The 23,624-nt window shown below is 45.0% G+C and overlaps 2 protein-coding genes across 3 annotated transcripts in view; one reads left to right on the top strand and one right to left on the bottom strand.

Annotated features, from left to right (window-relative positions):
• LOC143766498 (uncharacterized) overlaps positions 1 to 23,624 on the bottom strand; it is an 831,863-nt gene that overhangs the window by 266,703 nt on the left and 541,536 nt on the right. The gene's annotated exons all lie outside the window — the stretch shown is intronic.
• Positions 1,567 to 23,330, top strand: LOC143766483 (uncharacterized). Of its 2 annotated transcripts, XM_077254197.1 has the most exons (8): positions 1,567 to 1,649; positions 5,289 to 5,437; positions 5,567 to 5,746; positions 5,830 to 5,953; positions 6,037 to 6,134; positions 6,655 to 6,745; positions 20,497 to 22,359; positions 22,441 to 23,330. In XM_077254197.1, coding segments are annotated over exons 2-8 (2,436 nt in total). In that variant the 5' UTR covers positions 1,567 to 1,649; positions 5,289 to 5,359; the 3' UTR covers positions 22,443 to 23,330. The 2 variants fall into 2 exon arrangements, with proteins under 2 accessions (XP_077110312.1, XP_077110311.1); XM_077254196.1 differs by having other exon boundaries at positions 1,616 to 1,649; positions 20,497 to 23,330.

Below are 23,624 nucleotides of genomic sequence, written 5' to 3'. Positions count from 1 at the left end.
GGCAGCTACTCTGAGGGAGAGGGGATGGAAGAGCCTGATAGTGTTGACCTCAAAAGAAGGGAATGAGAGTGATGGAGCTTGGGGGATGAGCTGGAAAGTGCATTGTGGGGACAGGAGTATGCCGACTCCACCACCAAGTCTGTTTGCGGGTCTCAGGGAATGGGAAAAGTGTAAGCTGCCATGAGAAATAGCAGCAGGGGAGACAGTGTCAGAATCCTGAATCCAGGTTTCCGTGAGGGCCAACAGATTAAGAGTTTTTTTATAAAGTAGTTTTGGAGGAAAGGAAGCTTATTTCATACAGACCGTGGATTCCAGAGTGCACAATTAAAAGAGGGAGATGAAGTAGTACAGCTGATGTTAATGAGGTTAGTAAGGTTTCGATGTGAGGTGGGGGAAGGGTTGAGGTTGGTGGAGGGTGGACCGGGGTTGGGGGAGATATCCCCTGAAATAAGTTGCAGGAGAAAGAGCAAGTAGTTCTTGTTCAATGTCTTTGGGCAAGATGGGCTGAGGTTTTTCCGGAAGGTGAGAAGTGCGTAGGATCTGTACATGGGAGGGGGAAGCAGAGAGAGGCTGATGTGTATGAGTTGTGATGGAGAGGGGATGGTGCGGTGGATGTGGAGGGCACACAGGGAAATAGAAATAAGGCACATGGTTAAAAGGGAGCATATAGTGTGGGTCACCGGTCTCCTGCCCTGACTAACTGCCATTGAATTAACTGCTTCTCCTAGATACTTAGCTACAGGGATACTTTGCTGAAGGGTGGCGTGCATGCACCCCACACACGTGCACCCGTTAAGATGCTACTAAATTCATAGGGCTGAATAGAGGGTCAGGTGAGAGGGATTGTGGGAGCTGGTTTGGGATAAATTAGCAGCTGGCCAACACACCAGGGGGTGGATAGAAGATCAAATACACTAGGCCTGGCTACAACTATATGTTATAACACCTTTCACCAGAGAACATCTACAGAGACCTCATGATGAATGTACAGCAGTGAGTACTGGATACAATGCAACAGATGAATTATAGCAAAGAGTCAGCAGGCAGTGTTATTATATCCCATTCAAAACTGTTGCAGGATGACAACCTCACACACTCTATACACACGTGGCTCTGCTCCGTATACCTCGTACACACACACACAGCTCCGCTCCGTACACCTCTTACACACATGACTGCTACGTATATCTCATGCGCACAGGGCTCCGCTCCTTACACCTCGTACACACACGGCTCCGCTCCCTACACCTCGTACACACAGGGCTCCGCTCCGTACACCTCGTACACACACGGCTCCGCTCCGTACACCTCGTACACACACGGCTCCGCTCCGTACACCTCGTACACACACGGCTCCGCTCCCTACACCTCGTACACACAGGGCTCCGCTCCGTACACCTCGTACACACACGGCTCCGCTCCGTACACCTCGTACACACACGGCTCTGCTACATCCACACTGTAAACCCCTCCTGACCCCACACAGAAACTTCCCCTCATCCAGCACCATGACAACCAGCACAGCAGAGTCCTGCATACACTGAGGCCCCTGATCATGTGACCCCTGACTCCTCCCCTCCTGTGACCTCATCACAGGTCCTGTGCGCACAGAATAGCCATATACCTGGTGTGCGGCTCTGCGGGTGGAGGTAAGTGCTGGAGGCTCCATTATAATAATAATCTTTATTTTTATATAGCGCTAACATATTCCGCAGCGCTTTACAGTTTGCACACATTATCATCAGTGTCCCAGTTGGGGCTCACAATCTAAATTTCCTATCAGTATGTCTTTGGAATGTGGGAGGAAACCCATGCAAACACGGAGAGAACATACAAACTCTTTGCTTTGTGTAGTATGGCTCCTCGGGTGGAGGTCGGTGCTGGAGGCTCCATTATTCTCTATGTGGAGTGCGGTTCTGCGGGTGGAGGTCGGTGCTGGAGGCCCCATTATTCTCTATGTGGAGTGCGGCTCTGCGGGTGGAGGTCGGTGCTGGAGGCTCCATTATTCTCTATGTGGAGTGCGGCTCTGCGGGTGGAGGTCGGTGCTGGAGGCTCCATTATTCTCTATGTGGAGTGCGGCTCTGCGGGTGGAGGTCGGTGCTGGAGGCTCCATTATTCTCTATGTGGAGTGCGGCTCTGCGGGTGGAGGTCGGTGCTGGAGGCTCCATTATTCTCTATGTGGAGTGTGGCTCTGCGGGTGGAGGTCGGTGCTGGAGGCCCCATTATTCTCTATGTGGAGTGCGGCTCTGCGGGTGGAGGTCAGTGCTGGAGGCTCCATTATTCTCTGTGGAGTGCGGCTCTGCGGGTGGAGGTCGGTGCTGGAGGCCCCATTATTCTCTATGTGGAGTGCGGCTCCGCAGGTGGAGGTCGGTGCTGGAGGCTCCATTATTCTCTATGTGGAGTGCGGCTCTGCGGGTGGAGGTCGGTGCTGGAGGCTCCATTATTCTCTATGTGGAGTGCGGCTCTGTGGGAGTTGAGGTTGGTGCTGGAGGCTCCATTATTCTCTATGTGGAGTGCGGCTCTGCGGGTGGAGGTCGGTGCTGGAGGCCCCATTATTCTCTATGTGGAGTGCGGCTCTGCGGGTGGAGGTCGGTGCTGGAGGCTCCATTATTCTCTATGTGGAGTGCGGCTCTGCGGGTGGAGGTCGGTGCTGGAGGCTCCATTATTCTCTATGTAGAGTGCGGCTCTGCGGGTGGAGGTCGGTGCTGGAGGCTCCATTATTCTCTATGTGGAGTGCGGCTCTGTAGGTGGAGGTCGGTGCTGGAGGCTCCATTATTCTCTATGTGGAGTGCGGCTCTGCGGGTGGAGGTCGGTGCTGGAGGCTCCATTATTCTCTATGTAGAGTGCGGCTCTGCGGGTGGAGGTCGGTGCTGGAGGATCCATTATTCTCTATGTGGAGTGCGGTTCTGCGGGTGGAGGTCGGTGCTGGAGGCTCCAATATTCTCTTTGTGGAGTGCGGCTCTGCGGGTGGAGGTCGGTGCTGGAGGCTCCATTATTCTCTATGTGGAGTGCGGCTCTGTGGGTGGAGGTTCTACACCAGGACTGTAGCAGGTAAAGACCCCAATACCCACAGGTGTCCCTTCTAATTGGGGGAAACTATCACCTCTAATAATCCTCATACAGTTCTGACAAACACAGAAAAGTGCCCCTTTATGGAGGTGACTGAAAGTCTGTTTAGTCAATTTAGGGCCCCTTTCCACTTGCGAGGAAAACAGACGAGTGCAATCCGATAAAAAATCGGATTGCACTCGGACCAATGTTATTTAATAGGTGTCTTTTCATTTGCGATTTTTTTCTCAGCCGAAATCGGACTGAGAAAAATCTGGGTCGGCTGAGAAAAAAATCGCACAGCACTCGCACTATGCGAGTTCTGTCCGATTTTTATGTACCGGTGTCCTTTGAAAAGCCGGCAATTCAGCGCGGTGTACAGTAAAATCACACTGACAGGTTAGAATAGAGTAGATATATACACATAGAATAGGTATATATACATATATATATATGTCAGTGAGACACCTATATATGTATATTTATATTTAATGCAGCGCTAGATAGCATAAAAGCCGCTAATTCAATTGCCGGCTTTTGCTCTCTTTCACAAACCCGACAGGATATGAGACCTGGTTTACATACAGTAAAGTATCCCTTCCATTATTAATCTGGCTTAATGTCACCTTACAATAGCAAGGTGACCTTAACCCTTCATTACCCCATATCCCACCGCTACACGGGAGTGGGAAGAGAGTGGCCAAGTGCCAGAATAGGCGCATCTTCCAGATGTCCCTTTTCTGGGGTGGCTGGGGGCAGATGTTTGTAGCCAGGGGGGGCCAATAACCATGGACCCTCTCCTGGCTATTAATATCTGCCCTCAGTCACTGGCTTTACCACTCTGGCAGAGAAAATTACGCGGGAGCCCACGCCAATATTTTCCGCCATTTAACTCTTTAATTTAATAGCTAGAGCCCCCAAATTTGACGCACAGACACTTCTTACATTAGTGAAGAGGAATATGTAATAAAAGAAGGGATATGAGATGGTTTACTGTATGTAAACCATGTCTCATATCCTGTCGGGTTTGTGAAAGCGAGCAAAAGCCGGCAATTGAATTAGCGGCTTTTATGCTATCTAGCGCTGCATTAAATATACATATATAGGTGTCTCACTGACATACTGTATATATATGTATATATACACATTCTATGTGTATATATCTATTCTATTCTAACCTGTCAGTGTGATATTACTGTACACAGCACTGAATTACCTGCTTTTCAAAGGACACCGGTGCGTAAAAATAGGACAGCAATACGGATGTCATACGGATGTTGCGATAAAAAATCGCATGACACTTGCATGATAATCGCATGATTTTCCTCCGTTTTTTTCGGTCCGTTAATCGGACCGTTTTTTTCCCTCGCAAGTGGAAAGGGGCCCTTAGCTTCATTTTATCAGCTCTAATCCAATGGTGAGAGAGCGAGTTACCTTGAAGAGTCACAGATTGTGGGGTTGTTATAAAATGTTATATTTAGGGGGTTTTGTGTTGTCTCCTTATAAGAATCACAATGGTTTTGTTCCTTTTCGCTGATAGATACAAACGACTATGAAAGACGGGAACCAAGGAAACCTGTATTACTCTCATAGTACGGGGCCTCCACACAGTATTGTCAGGAAACCTTCATATAGAGGCCGGTGGGGATGGAGTCAGTGACCGACTCTGGACAGATCTGTTCCTAGAGCCGCAGTAGGAGATGGAGATGTCGTCCTCATCATGAAGTAGTTATTTCTCATGTCACGTGTAATGAATATCTCCTGCAGTATTACTAATGCCGATTCCAGGGTCGGTAAATGAGGCGAGAATTAGCGTTATGGAAGATGAGTCTATGAGGAACGTATTCAGCTGCCGACTCCGAGGGAGAAACCGCTTGTTGTCTGTGGCCTAAAATATATAGGTTTTATTAGATGTCAGGAAAAAAGCTGAATGTTGTAAAATAATAACAATACCATTGGTGTTTGGGTCCCCGACAATCTCCGTATTTTCTGGTCAATCCTAATAATCTTGTGATTCCTACAGCCAATCAGTTGCCAAAGCAGTGAGTAACATAGCCAGAGATTGGGGCATGGAGGAGATGTCTTAGTCAGCAATTCAACTTATGTTCTAGTCCATACAAGACTAGAGAATACAACATCTCGTTCTATCTCCTGATATGTTTGTCCTTCTAATCTCCAGTAATTGTATTATTACACAGGATTTTTATGATGTTACATCGGCTTATCTTCTTCTCATTCAGATCTCTACAATATCGGATCCTCTCAGTGAAGATCTTCTATATAAGAGAATTTCCTGATTTACCCATCACAGATGGATATGGACAGAGACAAGATGGCGGAGAGGATATTACACCTCACCCTAGAGATCCTCTTCCGGCTTACTGGAGAGGTGAGAGATTCTGATGACGTCACATTACATCATTCTTATCTATGGGAATAACAGATGGACAGAACTGGAGAGGTGAGGACTCTGGAAATGTCTGTAGTGAGATTTATTAATGTGTCTCTCCATAACCAGGATTACACAGTAGTGAAGAAGACCTCTAGTGAGCGCTGTCAGGACCCTGTGTCTGAGGGATTGGGAAGACCCCTGAGCCCAATCACGGGGCCTCCACCTCACCCCCTGATACATGGGGAAATTAATGACCAGAAGATCCTAGAACTCGCCTACAAGATGGTTGAGCTGCTGACTGGAGAGGTGACACTGCTGGGAATGTTGGGACATTATACAGTAACACTATGAAGAGATAAGGGGGATGACGGTATTATTGTATGTCTCAGGTTCCTATAAGGTGTCAGGATGTCGCCATCTATTTCTCCATGGAGGAGTGGGAGTATTTAGAAGGACACAAAGATCAGTACAATGACGTCATGATGGAGGTTCCCCAGCCCCTCACATCACCAGGTAATAGACAGGACTAAATACACACGGCCTATAATTATCTGTATGTAAAGAATGAATTCAGTCCCTGTATGTGCTTCTTCCAGATCTATCCAAAAAGAGGACAATGACAGAGAGATGTCCCCGTCCTCTTCTTCCACAGGACTGTAAAGAACAAGATCCCAATGTTCCTCAGGATCATCAGGTAGATGGAGAGAAGGTGTCATGAGATCTCCCCTATGATGTGTAGACAACGGCTGTGAAGGTCTTGTGCTCAGTCTTGTTTTATCCTCCAGTATTATATGTTTTGGAAAAGGAAAGGACTGACCAGTTAAAATTAAAGAAGTTTATTTGGACATGATTAAAAATAAAACAATAAAACAACCTGACTAAGGGAGCACCTTTACGCCACAAACACATCAGGTTGTTTTTATTGTTTTTTTTTAATCATGTCCAAATAAACTTCTTTCATTCTAACTGGTCGATGTGCCGTAAACATATCTTTTCCTTCGTTTGCTGTATGCACCAGCAGGTTTGGCACCCACCAGACACATGCTAACAAACTCGCTTAGATTCCAGCTGGATACTACCCACATGGAGACTCCCTGTCCCTCCTTCCTGCCTATTATATGTTGTATAATGAGAACGGTGGAGATGGCAGGATTAGAGCTGATCATAGATGTGACTTCTCCATCTGTCTGTGACTTTTACAATATTTGTTTCAGGGTGAAGATCTGACCCATATTAATACTACAGAGACATATGTGAGGGGTAATGAGCGGTGTAAAGAGGAGATTCCTACATATGACTACCCAGGTGAGTAGAAACCACTAAATGCAGAGAAGTCACAGATTCTTCTCAGTCCCCGGCTGTGGCTGCTTTATCGGTGGTGTAGTCCGGCCAAATCACAATCGTATGATCACCATTTTGTCTCTAGACCACAACTTTCTCTTCAATCCAAAACTTTTCAAATGACTTTGGGCATTAAAAGCCATTTTTTGTAGTACCTATAGCCTGGGGGATCCACATACCCCCTGAAATTAGGAAATTCTGACCGTTACCTGCCCAGATCTGTAAACTACAAAGACAAATAACCTCATACGTAGAATGTGCTGATTAGGGTTGAGCGAAACGGATCTGACAAACTCAAAAATCGCCGACTTTCGGCAAAGTCGGGTTTCATGAAACCCGATCCTAGTGTGGGATCGGCCATGAGGTCGGCGATCTGCATGCAAAAGTCGCGTTTCGTATGACGCTTTCAGCGCCATTTTTCAGCCAATGAAGGAGGACGCAGAGTGTGGGCAGCGTGATGACATAGGTCTCAGTCCCCACCATCTTAGAGAAGGGCATGACAGTGATTGGCTTGCTTTCTGCGGCGTCACAGGGGCTATAAAGGGGTGTGCACGCCGACCGCCATCTTACTTCTGCCGATCTGAGCATAGGGAGAGATTGCTGCAGCTTTGTCAGAAGAAGGGATATAGTTAGGGAGGGAAGATTAACCCCCGAACTGCTTGTGCTGTAGCGATTTCCACTGTCCAACACCTTTTTTTTTTTGCAGGGACAGTGGAGGCTATATCTTTGTGCATCAGCTCTGTAGCTTATTAGGCTGCCTTGTAAGGCTCCCTGATAGCTGCATTGCTGTTTGCACGCTGCTGTGCAAACCAACTGCTTTTTTAAAAGCAAAAATCCTGATGCTTCTTTCTGCACAGTTCTATTGTTTATTTGTCCACACTTTTGTGTGCAGCAGTCCTTTTTATTGCTGCCATACTTGTCCTGAGATCATTGTAGGGAGATTGAAATTGTACTACAGTAATTGTATTTTTTCATATATCTTCCAGCCACTTTCTGCCACTTACATTGTGTTGTTTTATACACACTGCCTGAGTTTTGGTTCAGTTTCCCCCGAAAAAAAGTGAGATTCAAATTCTCAACAAGTTTATATACACCTTCTCCCTTGTTTTACAGTACGATATAATGGTTGTTATTTTGGTTAGATTTTCCAAAAAATGAGGAAGTCTGGTGGAAGAGGCCGTGGGCGGTCATTGCCAGCTGGTACTGATGGTGGTGGTGGAGGTGCATCTGGTGGTAGTGGGAAAAGCACAATAGCAGCTAAGGCTGGAGGTGTTGAGTCATCGTCTGGCTACACAAGGCCTCGAAGGCTCCCTTATCTGGGAGTAGGAAAAAAACGCTATAGCACCTTACACGGTGACACAGAGGAAGGTGCACATGACATTGAAGAAGAGGTGATAGATGACCCAGTTGTTGACCCAGATTGGCATCCATTGGGGGAAGAGGGTGCCGCTGGCAGTAGCTCAGAAGCGGAGGAGGATGATCCGCAGCAGCCATCTACATCGCAACAGCTGTCATCTGGCAGGCCCGTATCAAGCCAAAAACGTTTGTCAAAAACAAAAACAGTTTTAGGACAGCGTGACCATCCTGTGAAAGTAGCACAGCGTGCAATGCCTGAAAAGGTATTCCATAGTAGGAAGAGTGTAGTGCGGCAATTTTTTTAACCAAGATCCAAATGATCAGTGCAAAGATATCTGTAAGAAATGCTCAAAGACCTTTAGCAGAGGGAATAATCTTCAAAATTTAAATACAACGTGCATGCTTAGACATTTAACCAGCATGCACTTGCAAGCCTGGACTAACTACCAAACGTCCCGTACCGTTGGTGCACCTGCTCAGAATGAAGGTAGCCAGCAACGCTACATTGCTTCCCTCGCTGTAAGCCCACCAGTTAGGACACCACCAGCAGCAAATGTGGAGGTATCGTCGCAAGGCCAAAGCAGTCAGAGAATCACAAGGTTATTGGTAGGAAACACTGTATGTAGGCCAACATCAAGAATACCATCAGCAACCCTCTCTCAATCCACCATGTCCACCACCACCACCGCTAGTTCCACCATATGCAGCTCTCCAGTCCGGCTCACCCTACAAGAGAATCTCGCTAAGAAAAGGAAGTACTCATCCTCTCATCCGCGTACACAGGGTTTGAACGCCCACATTGCTAGACTAATCTCGTTAGAGATGATGCCCTACCGGTTGGTTGTAAGTGAAGCTTTCAAAGACCTGATGGCCTACGCAGTACCACGCTATGACCTACCCAGTCGGCACTTCTTTGCGAGAAAAGCCATCCCAGCCCTCCACCAGCATGTCAAAGACCGCATTGTCCATGCACTGAGGCAATCAGTCAGTGAAAAGCTGCACCTTACAACAGATGCATGGCCAGGGATCTTACGTGTCCATCACGGCGCACTGGGTTAATGTGGTGGATGCAGGGTCCACAGGGGACAGCCATAGTGGGACAGTTCTGCCTAGCCCACGGTCTAGAAAACAGTTGGCTGTAGGCGTTCGCCGCCCCTCCTCCTCCTCCTCCTCCTCCTCCTCCTCTTCCTCCTCCTCCAGAAGCGAAAGCTCGTCCACATAGCAGTCGCACGACCACTCCATCCGCAGCTGCCAGTGTTGCACACAAGGTGTCCCATTATCGAACAGCTAGTGGTAAGCATCAGCAGGCTGTGTTACAAATGAAGTGTTTGGGCAACAAAAGACACACAGCGGAAGTACTGGCCAAGTACTTGCAGCAACAAACTCAGTCATGGCTAGGCAGTGTACATCTTGAGGCAGGCAAGGTAGTCAGTGATAACGGAAGGAATTTTATGGCTGCCATAGCCCTTTCAGAACTGGAACACATACCTTGCCTGGCTCACACCTTGAACCTGGTGGTGCAGTGCTTCCTCAAAAATTATCCGGAGTTACCAGCCCTTCTCCTGAAGGTGCGAAGACTTTGCTCGCACATCCGCCGGTCACCCGTACACTCCAGCCGTATGCTGAACCATCAGTGATCGCTGAATCTTCCCCAGCACAGCCTAATAATCGACGTTGCAACAAGGTGGAACTCCACACTGCACATGGTTCAGAGGCTGTGCGAACAGAGGCGTGCTGTAATTTGTGGGAGGATACACATACACGGGCAGGTACATGGATGGCAGACATGGAGTTGTCTGGTGTGCAGTGGTCGAAGCTACAAGACCTCTGTCAAGTCCTTCAGTGTTTTGAGGAATGCACACGGCTGGTAAGTGCAGACGACGCCATCATAAGCATGAGCATCCCACTAAGGCTACGTTCACATTTGCGTTGTGCGGTGCAGCGTCGGCGACGCAACTCGCAACGCATGCACAACGCAGCGTTTTGTGATGCATGCGTTCATTTTTTGCATGATTTTTGGCACAGAAAAAACCAGGGTGGATTTGATTTAAATCTAACTGATATAAATCACGATTTAAATCACGATTTAAATCACTAGTCAGTAAGGCTTGATTTAAATCAAAGTTTCTACCTAAACTAGTTCTTGCTACTTTAACATGCAAGTAGATGAAGATTTTTAGAATCACTTTTTATATTACTTTTTTCTCCCCAGTTTAATGGGTTAATCATTCATATTTGGACACCACTGTTCTGTTGTACTTAGGAAGGAGAAAAATAATCCTGACCTTAATAACAATTTAAATAGATTTATTCAACTGAAACAATAACATTACAGCATAAGTTATTTGCTTAAACAAACATCCATGTTTGTTAACTAATTTGGCTAAACAAAATATATATATATATTTTAAGAAACTTAGACTGTCAGCCCAGCCGACACATGAAAAACTTAAATACTACTGTCCCTGCTGTCCTCTGTAGCTCACTTGTCGTCATCTTCATCATCATCTTCTTCTTTGTTCCTATTCATAATCTGGAAAAGAAAAACAAGCTTTCCTGCTTTATTGGGTCCCAACCGATTTCTCAATTTAGAATGAATGAGTCCAAAGGAAGAGAATATTCTTTCAACGCCTGCAGAAGAAGCTACTGCTGTTAAAAGTGAGATCATTACTTGAACAGTCTCTAAATCCAAGCGCTTAAGTGACTTCCACCAGTTTACTGGTGTGACCTTCCTTAAAATATCTTCAGCAAACATATATTTCTTGAATGGTTCCCCCTTAGCTCTGAAGTTTATTATAGTTGGCATTAAAGATGGATGATTGCTGGATACCCATGTCATAGCTAACTCCTCTTCCTCAGCACTTAGGTTTTGACCCTGATATTGGATATTGACAATATTTGCCAAAAAATGAGCTGGAGTCAGTGCTTGTCCCATTCATTTGTTTACTGCTTGTAATTTAATTCTGTCCATGTGTAGTTCTGTTTTTAAAGGGCCACTGTCACCCCCTCCAGCCGTTATAAACTAAAAGAGCCACCTTGTGCAGCAGTAATGCTGCAGTCTAACAAGGTGGCTCTTTTAGTTTTTGATTCCGTTATTCCCTCACTAAAGCGTTTTAAAATTTGCCCTAATACCTGTCTGCAGACCTGGAGGCGGTCCAAAGCCTCCTCTGTGAAACTCCCAACGGCCGTCACTCTTCTCTTCTGGGGATGTGGTCGCCGCCCCCTTCACGCTGTTTCTTCTTAAATCCGGCGCCTGCGCTGTGCGTGCCTGCCTGTGACAAGCGCAGTCTTCATTGTCCGTCATAGGTCAGATGCAGGGTGCCTGACTGCGCTTGTGCGGGCAGTGCGGCCACCCTGTTGCTGAATCCCCGCACTGTTATTCATTATGCACAGTGCGGGGCTGGGGTTCCTGGGCATGCGCACTGCGCTGTTCAGACGGTCCCCCGCCTTCCAGCGTTGCCGTAATATACAGGTTTCCTTGCCAGCGTTTGAAATGAAGCAGCCGCAAATAACGCTGGAAGGCGGGGGAGCTGGGGGAGCGTCTGAGCTGGGGGAGCGTCTGAACAGCGCAGTGCGCATGCCCAGGAACCCCAGCGCCGCACTGTGCATAATGAATAACACAGTGCGGGGCGGGGATTCAGCAACAGGGTGGCCGCACTGCCCGCACAGGCGCAGTCAGGCACCCTGCATCTGACCTATGACGGACAATGAAGACTGCGCCTGTCACAGGCAGGCACGCACAGCGCAGGCACCGGATTTAAGAAGAAACAGCGTGAAGGGGGCGGCGACCACATCCCCAGAAGAGAAGAGTGACGGCAGTTGGGAGATTCACAGAGGAGGCTTCGGACCGCCTCCAGGTCTGCAGACAGGTAGTTAGGGCAAATTTTAAAATGCTTTATTGAGGGAATAACAGAATCAAAAAGTAAAAGAGCCACCTTGTTAGACTGCAGCATTACTGCTGCACAAGGTGGCTCTTTTAGTTTATAATGGCTGGAGGGGGTGACAGTGGCCCTTTAAGTGTTCACTCAGTTCCTTCCAAATTTCAACAGCATCCGCAATAATACAGCTATTTTTCTGTATTTTGTTTAAAGCTTGAGAGATGGGTTTCAGGAAGCTCAGCATATGTTCAACATTTCTCTTAAGCCCAATGTTGAGGATTTTGGCCGTGACAGTGCCATCTATTTTATCTCGATTTTCTTCACAAAGTGTCATCAGAATAGGCCAGTTTTTGATATACTGCTCAAAACAGTCCACCACAGAGTTCCATCTAACATCTTGTGGGAGCGTTAGCTTGGTTCCACCCATTTTTTTCAGAGCTGCTGCAGCAAAATGATTATTACGGAAGTATTTAGCAATTTCAACAACATTAGCCTTTATTTCTGGAACACTTAAGTCTCTGGCTAAGAGGTGCAGCAAATGAGCACTGCAACTATATGTTATTAGCAGCTTTGTATTCCCTCCCTGCTCTTCTAAATCTCTTCTCATCTTGGATACGTTTGCAGCATTGTCAGTGACCAAACTGCGTACTAGGCATTTGAATTTTTGTTCACATGTCGTTATAGCTTTTACTGCCACTTCTTGTAAGTATTCTGCTGTGTGTGCATTTCCTGACGTATCAGTTGTTTGTGCAAGGAAGACTTTACCTTCTTCTGTTGTTATACAAGCACGTACAATAGGATCATTGTGGACATTACTCCACCCATCAATACTTAGGTTAACAATTTTACCCTCCAGAGCTGTTGCACATTGCTCCATTTCTCTGTCATACACTTGATCCAGCAGTTTCCCTGCAACATCAGCTCTGCTGGGTGGACTGTATCCTGGTCTCAGTGACTGAACCATATTAATGAAATGTGGGTTCTCAGTCAGACGGAAAGAAGAGTTCGTTGCATAAATAAACTGGGCAATTTTTTCATCAATTAACTCTTTTTCTAATCTGCTAGTTCTTATCACAAACCTTTCTATGGTGGTTCCAGGAGGTAAAGGTTTTTTATTCCTTTTGGGTGATGGTGATATGTGGCTGTGGGTGTCTGATGATGATGCTGCTGCTAATGAAGCACTATCCTGGATGGATAACTCTGAAACTGTAGAACAGGATGATGGGGATCTTGGAGGTGGATAGTTTCCAGAATCCATGAATTCCCCTAAACAAAAAAAGTCAATGCTGTTATTTTATTGTTTATACAATTTCTGCTTATTGTACACAACACATCACTGCCCCTGCCCCAAAAGGAATATTTGTTTTTCTTCATAACTGTACCAAATGACAGTAACATGCAGTAATAATAAGAAATATAATTTTTCTCACACATGACAGTTCAGTCTTTAGAAATAGGATTCAATAAAAATGTTTACCAACCTGAAGATCCTGCCTGTTCAGAAGTATTTCTTTGGTCATCTTCATCACCGCACTTCTCATGATGTTGCCTCATTCGCGCCACCTTGCATCTCTTTGTTGCATCGTTTGCATTTTGCACGCATGCCTGCCTTACCGATAGGCGAAGGAGCTTCATTAAAATATTCCCAAACTGGGTCTCTTTTACGGCCTGCTGCCATTATAAGGAAAGAATGTAATAAACCTCAGATCGTACACACAAACAGATCCAAACTTGTCTGTCTGTGGCTATGCTGCAGTATTGTGCTCAGTTTCACTTTCATTTTCTTGTCTGCTTGCCCTTCCTCCTCCTCACACTTAGATTCACATTCTTCTTGTGTTGTGCAGATCTATTCCACTCCAAACAATCAGAAACATATTGTCTAACTTCTTGGACTTGGCACTGAAGGGGTTGATTCTGTATTCATACGTTTGTAGAACAATAGGATTAAGGTCTTTTTCTCAACTCTGTTCATGTTGTAACATTTTTGCCGTGAAGAAGAGGCTGGGACCTCTGCAGAGTCAAATTCAGTTTTGAGAACTGCGTAAGTAAAGCGAGCGTCTGTGATAATATAGGAGAGAAACTGCCCACTAATCCTACAGAAACCTCTGGAAGAGCATGGCATTGTGAATGTTACACATATACAGCCTTTATTCTACTGAGTTAAACAACTCTGCTTTATCTCATGATGGAAGAACCTTTGGATGGTAAAATATTTTCCTCAAAAAGCAGTTTATTGAAAAAAATCCGATTTAAATAAAAAAAATCCGATTTAAATAAAAAAAATCCGATTTTTTTTTTTTTTTTTTTTTAAAACATTGATTTTTATCCACCCTGGAAAAAACTGCATCATGCAGCGTCCTCTGCGCCCTGACAGTTGCGCCAAAATGACGCATGCGTCACAAAACGCAAGACAACGCATGTCCATGCGCCCTCCATGTTAAATATAGGGACGCAGGCGTCGCCGCGGCTGCGCCCGACGCTGCGCCGCACAACGCTAATGTGAATGTAGCCTATGGCATCTGCTGATGCAAAGTTTGACGCACATTAAGTAGCAGGCGTCTGCAGCCGAGGAGGAGGCAAGCCTTGATGACAGTCAGCCATTGTCTGCTCAGGGAACTCTCCTGGTCGAGGTGGCGGGCGAAGAGGAGGAGGATGATGGGGATGAATATTTATGGGAGGAGGATGCTTCTCGGGGGGGAATAGAAACTGGTGGCGTTGCAAGGTCAGGTACAGGGTTTTTGCGGGACACAAGTGATGTTGATTTGTAAGGAAGTGTTCCTCAACCCAGCACAAGCAGTGAATTGACACCTGGAACATTGGCCCACATGGCTGAGTATGCCTTGTGTATCCTAAAGAGGGACCCCCGCATTATCAAAATGATGACCGATGACGATTACTGGTTGGCCTGCCTCCTGGATCCACGATATAAAGGAAAATTACAAAATATCATGCCACATGAGAACCTTGAGCAAATATTGGCTACAAAACAAGCAACTCTTGTAGACCGTTTGGTTCAGGCATTCCCAGCACACAGCGGCGGTGATGGTTCTCACACGAGCCGTAGGGGGCAACATGGCAGAGGTGTTAGAGGTGCACAAATCCGAAGTGGCGTTGGACAGAGGGGTTTTATGACCAGGTTGTGGAGTGATTTCGCAACGACCGCTACATGACAGGTACTGCTGCATCGATTCAAAGTGACAGGAGACAGCATTTGTCCAGTATGGTTACAAACTACTTTTCCTCCCTTATCGAAGTTCTCCCTTATCGATGTTCTCCCTCACAGGTCATTCCTCTTTGATTACTGGGCATCTAAAATAGACACCTGGCCTGAATTGGCAGAATATGCATTACAGGAGCTTGCTTTCCCTGCTGCTAGTGTGCTATCAGAAAGTGTCTTCAGTGCTGCTGGTTCAATACTGACCGAAAAAAGGACACGTCTGGCTACCCAAAATGTTGATTATCTAACCTTCATTAAAATGAACCAATCATGGATTTCAAATTATTTTGCCCCACCTTCCCCTGCTGACACATAGCTTGCCTGAAAAATGTCTTACTTTTGGCCTCCTCTTACTGACTTCTCCAATTTTTCCATTTGCAGCTGCTGAATGACCACCATAGGCCATTTTTATACCTCCCTAAATGGGCTGACTCCCCCCACAGGGACGTGGTCACCACCTGGCGCAAGCACCCGTGCGAGTGCCATTTGCCTGGACAGGTGGGTGGGCCCACTCTCGGCACTGGCACAGGGTCCCTCATAGTACAATGAAGTGTCTTTGACGGTGGTGCACAATAATAACTTCAATAATTAGCATCATACCAACACCCAAAGAAGAAAACAACCAGGGGGAGTGCCTACCCCTATACTGGCCTACCTCAACCTACCTACCAGCGGAGGTTGGCACCCTAAACCTGCGCACTGGCGCCCCCGCTCCTCGACGGCTCTCCCTGCTCACCCTGTTGGGCCCTATAGTGGCAGGGAGTGAGGTAGATGATGAATAGGTAGGTGAGAAAGAGGAGAGATATGTGTGCAGTATTTTAGATCTTTCTTATATAAAGGCAGCTGATAGATAGATAGGTACCAACGTAACCTAGGGCAGTTTTGTAATACAGCATTTTGTTAATATTATCAGAACACTTGGCCTAGTTAACAAGCTGACGATAATTGCTCCAGCTGCCTTTATAAAAGAAAGACCTGGTTATTTTCTTCTTTGGGTGTTGGTATGATGCTAATTATTGAAGTTATTAAGGTTTTTATTAAAGTTTAATAAAGAGTTAAGTTTTAATGAGAAATAAAGATAGGGGGGATACCTGTAAGCTAAGTAACGAGTTGATCCCTCTGATATATTGACGTAAAAGCTGTGACATAATGGTAGTGCACAACCAACATCAGACACACCGTCGTAATATGAGGGGCCCTGTGCCAGTACCGCAGCCCACGAGAGAGTGTTCCCCCCCCCCCCCCCAGCTCGAACAGTGCTCTACCACTTGCAATACTTACCTCTCCCTGCTCCACCACTGTGTAGTCTGTGCTGTTAAATCCTTCAATGGCACTGCCAATACAAATTTGTTGAAATGATGGATGATAGTTAAAATATACAGGGGCCCTGGCCTCCATTTAGACCAGTTAATACTTTGCGCCTACTACCACTGTCTGCTACTCAGCAGAGGAGCCCACCCCTGTACCTAGCTATGCCACCTGTTTATTTATGAACAATTTTTTGGCAGACATTTGGGCCTACTAACTGTGTCTGCCACTCATTACAGTTTTCCTCCACTGAACAAAGCACTGCCGCCTGTTTAGTCCTGTTACCAATTTTGAACTGCATTTAGCCTACTTTATTATTTGGGCCTATATCTGTGTTTCCTCCTCATCCTGCCCATTGCCCAGCCACTGCTATATGAGTCTGCTGGTACATTGACCCAGACCACTACATTCCCCTTGCACTCTACACAGCCAGAATCTGACCCTGCTGAAAGTCAGGTTCCCCTTCCCGCATACTATACCACCTTACACGGGGACAAAGAGGAAGGTGCAGATGAAAGTGCAGGTTCCTTCATCAGGTTGGGGGTCATACTCGTTGGCGACGTTACTGGCACAGGGCCCCTCATAGTACGCAAAAGTGTCTCTGCCAGTGGGAGGCGCCACCCGCCGTCAAACACACCGCCGTACTATGAGGGGGCCCTGTGCCAGTGCCAACGAGTGGGCCCCCCCTGCTTGCTCAGGATCACAGCACTTGCAGAGTTGAAATACTTACCTCTCCTTGCTCCACCGCCATGACGTATTCCGTGTTTCCTGGGCCCACGAAAATCTTGAACCAGCCCTACCCCCCCACATCTTTAGCCAAATGACCCCAAGTTTTCAATGCCTAACTATTATTATAAAGTAAATTAAGATTGACAAGCTTCAGTAATAAGAATTGATTTTTTTTGCATTAAAATGGGCACTGTAGGTGTTTTCCCGTCCTCCACTCACTGCCGACTTTGATTCCCCATTGACTTGCATTGGGTTTCGTGTTTCAGTCAGCCCCCGACTTTTTGCAATAATCGGCCAATTTCACCCTACCCGACTTTTGAGAAAAAAGTAAGTTGCTCAACTCTAGTGCTGATAAGTTAAAAAAATCACTTGAAGAAAAATGTTATAGTGGGCTTGTAAGAGAAAGCGGAGGGTAATGATGCTGTTGGCTTCCTAGATCCCTGATATCTTATTGGATGAATCCACCTTCTCTACCTTCTGTGCTGGTGAATGTGCTCATATGGTCCCTACAAGACCAGGTCCAGTCTTTCAGGCCCAACTTCACTTTTGTGATTGACAACAGTAAAGGTGCAGTGAAGGCCAAGTGTGAATTTCTGTACAATAACAGTTTCTCTTTATCCTGACTCTTCAATTTCTTTTAAAACAGGATTGCGATAAACTACATAAAACACATTACACCTGTGCCATGATATATCTCTAAGCTGTGCATGGCTGATGGCTGTAATATACATTTACTCACGCCTGCAGGAGATGTGTTGGCATGGCTCGAGACCTGGTTTCATGGATTCACTCCGTCATAAATTCCATTACTGCACAATCTCTCCTGAAATGGGGGCACTAATATTTTCTCTAGTCTTTTCTTTGACTATCTAATATTTGTTCTTGAAACTCATCTGGCAGAAAATATTGATCCTTACGATAGTTTAGTTTGCAAAGAACCACTAAGCTCCATTCTGTAATTGTTCCAGAGAAGTTTCACCACTAGTTACTCATTCTTTACTGATAAAGAATTTGATCATTTCTTTAGATGTGTTATTGTCTATAGTCAGTTTTTTACTACAATAGTTAGGGTCCAAAATACTCTGATAACCATTTCCCGCAGCCAGCTTTGTGTTCCTAATCTGGGCCCATTTTTCAAATCTGACATGTCACTTTATTTGGTGATAATTTTCGAATTTTTCGCAAAATATAAGCCCCTTTTTTTCCACTTTCACAAAGTGGAATAGTAAACAGATGGACCTCACAAATTATTTTATAACTTCTCTTGATTCCAAAATTACTCTATACATGGTTGTACACTACTATCTAGGCACATTTCAGGGTTGAGAAGGAAGGGAGTGCCATTTAGCTATTTGAATCCAGATCTTACTGGAATAGTTTTGCAGACACATAGAGACCCCCCCCAGGCTTGGGCCATAGTGTTGCCCACTGTTCGGTGGTGTAACATGGGAAGAACAATAGTTGGGTAGCCCGGTCAGAACCTGTAAGGCAGAGAAAATACAAAATTCGAAGACGCAATAGTAGTCAACAAACAGGCTAGGATCACAACAGGAAACAAATACACAAGCCGGGAGGTGAGCATAGAGAACTGAACCAGAGGAGAACAAAGCTGTATCTGGCAGCTTCCTTCAATATGCTTCGAGCTTTTGTAGAATATGGTGCTATCCAATTGGCGGAATCAGGGAGCAGATTACTTGAGCTGGACAGAACATGCACCCATACTGCCAGACTGGATTGCCCTAATTGCCCCAGGCACCCTAATCTTAGAGGCTAAATTGAGGCTACATTGTCCAGAGCTTCTGGTTTCAACGTTTACTCCATAACTAGCCCCGCCTGCCATGTGGATAAGGACACACCTGGTGACAAAAGCAGGCATCTTAGGAGCAGATCTGAAAAGAGATGTGACACGTCATCTGCAGAAGCCCTAATATGAAAAAAATTCAGAAAACCAGAGCAGTTGAAATCCCCATAAAATGACTCCATTTTAGAAATTGTAACTCAGATAATTAATCTGTCATGTCGGACGCTATTCACACTAGGGCGTCCGACAGACAGCGGTAATTCCGCATTCGTCCACTATACGCTCAGTGGCGCCTACTAGATTTTATCTAGGTTGTCCGGGGTTAATTTAGCTGGTACTCGGGTTGGAGGCTGGGTCTCGCCCACTGCCTTTAAATAGTTCTGCTGGACTTTGGGCGTCACCGATTTATAGCTTGTGCCTCATGCCTAGTGATTCCGGTCTGGAGTGGTGGTCTTGGAGTAGAAATATCGTGTCTGGTGGTGTATTATCCTTTGTCATATTTCTCCTTCCTATATTTGTTTTGCCCTGTGCACGTTATAGTGTTTTCCTGTGTGTCTGCAGAGTGGTGCGTTTTTAGTTTTCCCTGTCTGTGCTTTCTGTTGAGGTTGGTGTGTGGTCTAATCCCTGGGTGGCGGGTGGAGGTTTCAGCATAGGGCTGAAACAGGAGTCAGGGTCAGGCCTGGTGGCCCAGACAAGCACACCATTAGTGTAAATTCTGGGAGAGGGACAGACAGGGTTTTTCCTAGTCTGAGGGATATCGCAGGGGCCCGGGTAACCAGCCTTAGTCTACTCAGTACCCCCGTGACATAATCTATCGGAGTAGTGCCTGTTTTTTTTAGGAGAAAAATGCAAATATACCATTTTATTACCCAACACATAGTGCCCAGATTGTGCTCCAGGAGACACACACACCATAAATTTAAGTGGGTTCTTCTCACTATAGTAATGCCAAATACATGGATGCTAAATGTGGTTTGGGCACAACGAAAGGCTCAGGCTCAGAGAGGGATATTTGACTTTGGGAGAGTGTGTTGGATAATGGAAGCAATTTTACTTTTCAAGAGCCTTTGAGCAACTAACAATGTCGAAACCACTGTTTTTTCGCTAACAGATGGTTGACCTGAGTGGGGACTTGGTTTTTTTTGTGAGATGAATAGAAGTTTTTATTGGTATTATGTTCGTCAACATAACTTTTCTTTGTGGCTTTTAATTCCATATTTGAGAGACAGAATGAACAAACTGATGAACACTATGCTCCACTGGTTTATTCTATGAGATTTTCTATTAGACTGTGAGCTGTCAGTCTTGGTGAAGAATTCAATATTTTTACATAATTTGCCATTTTTACAGACAGTTTAAGTAGAAATGTTAAATGACATTCAAAGATATTTTATTCATAAATAATAATTGGTTTATATCTTGGCAGATGACTGTACCAAGAGGTCAGAGGGACTGCTGACACCTTCAATTTTTAAATCGGACGATTTTGAGATCCCACAGGATACAATTGAAGTGAATGCCTTTACTCCAGATATACCATCATCCCTTCACTGCAAAGGTCTCTCATCTGATCCTTTGAAACAGGTCCTGTCTTCTGATTCATTAGCGACAACTAAGGAAAATCAGAGTCACAAAATAAGCATTAAACACGGAAATACTCCTAAATCAAAGAAGCCATTTTCATATTCAGAATATGGAAACAGTTTTCTCATCGAAAATTCTTTCCTTAAACATCCAAAAACTCACAGGGTGGAGAAAAGATTTTCTTGTTCCAAGTGTGTTAAATTATTTATGCACAAATCACATCTTGTTAGACACCAAAGAAGTCACACAGGGGAGATGCCTTTTTCATGTTCAGAATGTGGGAAATGTTTTAATCAGAAATCATCTTTGGTTACGCACCAGAGAACCCACTCTGGGGAGAAGCCTTTTTCATGTTCAGAATGTGGGAAATGTTTTCATCTGAAAAAGTATCTTGTTAAGCACCAGAGAACCCACACAGGGGAGAAGCCTTTTTCCTGTTCAGAATGTGGGAAATGTTTTAATCAGAAATCATCTCTGGTTACGCACCAGAGAACCCACTCTGGGGAGAAGCCTTTTTCATGTTCAGAATGTGGGAAATGTTTTCATCTGAAAAAGTATCTTGTTAAGCACCAGAGAACCCACACAGGGGAGAAGCCTTTTTCCTGTTCAGAATGTGGGAAATGTTTTAATCAGAAATCATCTCTGGTTAGGCACCAGAGAACCCACTCTGGGGAGAAGCCTTTTTCATGTTCAGAATGTGGGAAATGTTTTCATCTGAAAAAGTATCTTGTTAAGCACCAGAGAACCCACACAGGGGAGAAGCCTTTTTCCTGTTCAGAATGTGGGAAATGTTTTAATCAGAAATCATCTCTGGTTAGGCACCAGAGAACCCACTCTGGGGAGAAGCCTTTTTCATGTTCAGAAGGTGGGAAATGTTTTCATCTGAAAAAGTATCTTGTTAAGCACCAGAGAACCCACACAGGGGAGAAGCCTTTTTCCTGTTCAGAATGTGGGAAATGTTTTAATCAAAAATCATCTCTGGTTAGGCACCAGAGAACCCACTCTGGGGAGAAGCCTTTTTCATGTTCAGAATGTGGGAAATGTTTTCATCTGAAAAAGTATCTTGTTAAGCACCAGAGAACCCACACAGGGGAGAAGCCTTTTTCCTGTTCAGAATGTGGGAAATGTTTTAATCAGAAATCGCATCTGGTTACGCACCAGAGAACCCACTCTGGGGAGAAGCCTTTTTCATGTTCAGAATGTGGGAAATGTTTTCATCTGAAATCGCATCTGGTTACGCACCAGAGAACCCACTCTGGGGAGAAGCCTTTTTCATGTTCAGAATGTGGGAAATGTTTTCATCTGAAATTGTATCTGGTTACGCACCAGAGAACCCACACAGGGGAGAAGCCTTTTTCCTGTTCAGAATGTGGGAAATGTTTTAATCAGAAATCGTCTCTGGTTACGCACCAGAGAACCCACTCTGGGGAGAAGCCTTTTTCCTGTTCAGAATGTGGGAAATGTTTTAATCAGAAATCGGCTCTGGTTACGCACCAGAGAACCCACTCTGGGGAGAAGCCTTTTTCCTGTTCAGAATGTGGGAAATGTTTTAATCAGAAATCTGCTCTGGTTACGCACCAGAGAACCCACACAGGGGATCAACCTTTTTCATGTTCAGAATGTGAGAAATGTTTTACACAGAAATCAGATCTTGTTACTCACCAGAGAACCCACACAGGGGAGAAGCCTTTTTCCTGTTCAGAATGTGGGAAATGTTTTAATCAGAAATCGTCTCTCGTTGCGCACCAGAGAACCCACTCTGAGGAGAAGCCTTTTTCCTGTTCAGAATGTGGGAAATGTTTTAATCAGAAATCGGCTCTGGTTACGCACCAGAGAACCCACACAGGGGAGAAGTTTTTTCCTGTTCAGAATGTGGGAAATGTTTTAACTTTAAAGGGAATCTTGTTAGACACCAAATAACTCACACAGGAGAGAATCCTTTTCCATGTCCAGAATGTATGAAATGTTTTAATCAGAAATCAGATTTGGATAGGCACCAGAGAACACACTCAGGGGAGAAACTTTTTTCCTGTCCAGATTGTGGGAAATATTTTAACCATAAATCAGATCTCATTGTACACCAGAGAACCCACACAGGGGAGAAGCCTTTTTCATGTTCATAATGTAGGAAATGTTTTACACTAAAATCAACTCTTTAACATCAGAAAATTCACAAAGGGGGTGAAGCCTTTTTCATATTCAGAATGTTGGAAATGTTTTAACCAAAAAAATATATTTCTTAAAAGGTGTTGTCCATTGCTAGGAAAACCCCTTGGCATTCCTCATATTTGGCCTATTTCAAATAAAAATATTCATACTCCCTTTCTGTGACTGTTGTTCCAGTGGGTTTAGCACTCTTGTTCACGGGGCTCATGTGAGGTTGTTACAAAATCAGTGCTGACTTCACTGTTCCTGCCTTCGGATGTATTGGACATCAACAGGAAGCTAGGGCCACCGCTGCTCTCTGAGTTATTCTTATTGTTTGACATGACAAAAGTGGAGACCGTGAACCATGTTTAAGAACGCACTTGCTTTCGAAACGCATCTGGTATTCTATTAGTCTTTTCCCTATGATCCTTAAATACATTTTTCCTACATGTTTCAACCAAGAAAGAAAGAAAGACTTTTTGATACAACTATATTTTAGCTTTGATAAAATAAAGAATTCATCATTTTAAACATGTCTTGGACTTGTAAAGTAGAAGCTGGATCAATCTTTCCTTTTCCAGTGCGAAGGGTTTGTCCCAAGTAGTGGACATCCCCTTTTAAACATCACAAATCCCACACAGAGAGAGATACCATTATCATACATACAGTAAAGTGTGAAAAATAAATTACTAGAAAATCGTATTTTGTTAACCATCAAAACTGGGAGACACTACATATGTCATTGACAAAATGTACAAAAACATAACGGATAGTCATGTAATAAAATGAGAAAAGATCATTACTAGGAATGAGGGAACGTGC

Source organism: Ranitomeya variabilis, chromosome 4 (assembly GCF_051348905.1).
Source record: "Ranitomeya variabilis isolate aRanVar5 chromosome 4, aRanVar5.hap1, whole genome shotgun sequence".
NCBI classification, from domain to species: Eukaryota; Metazoa; Chordata; class Amphibia; order Anura; family Dendrobatidae; genus Ranitomeya; species Ranitomeya variabilis.
The sequence above is the reverse complement of the archived record's forward strand: the minus strand, read 5'-3'. Positions and strand labels throughout refer to the sequence as shown.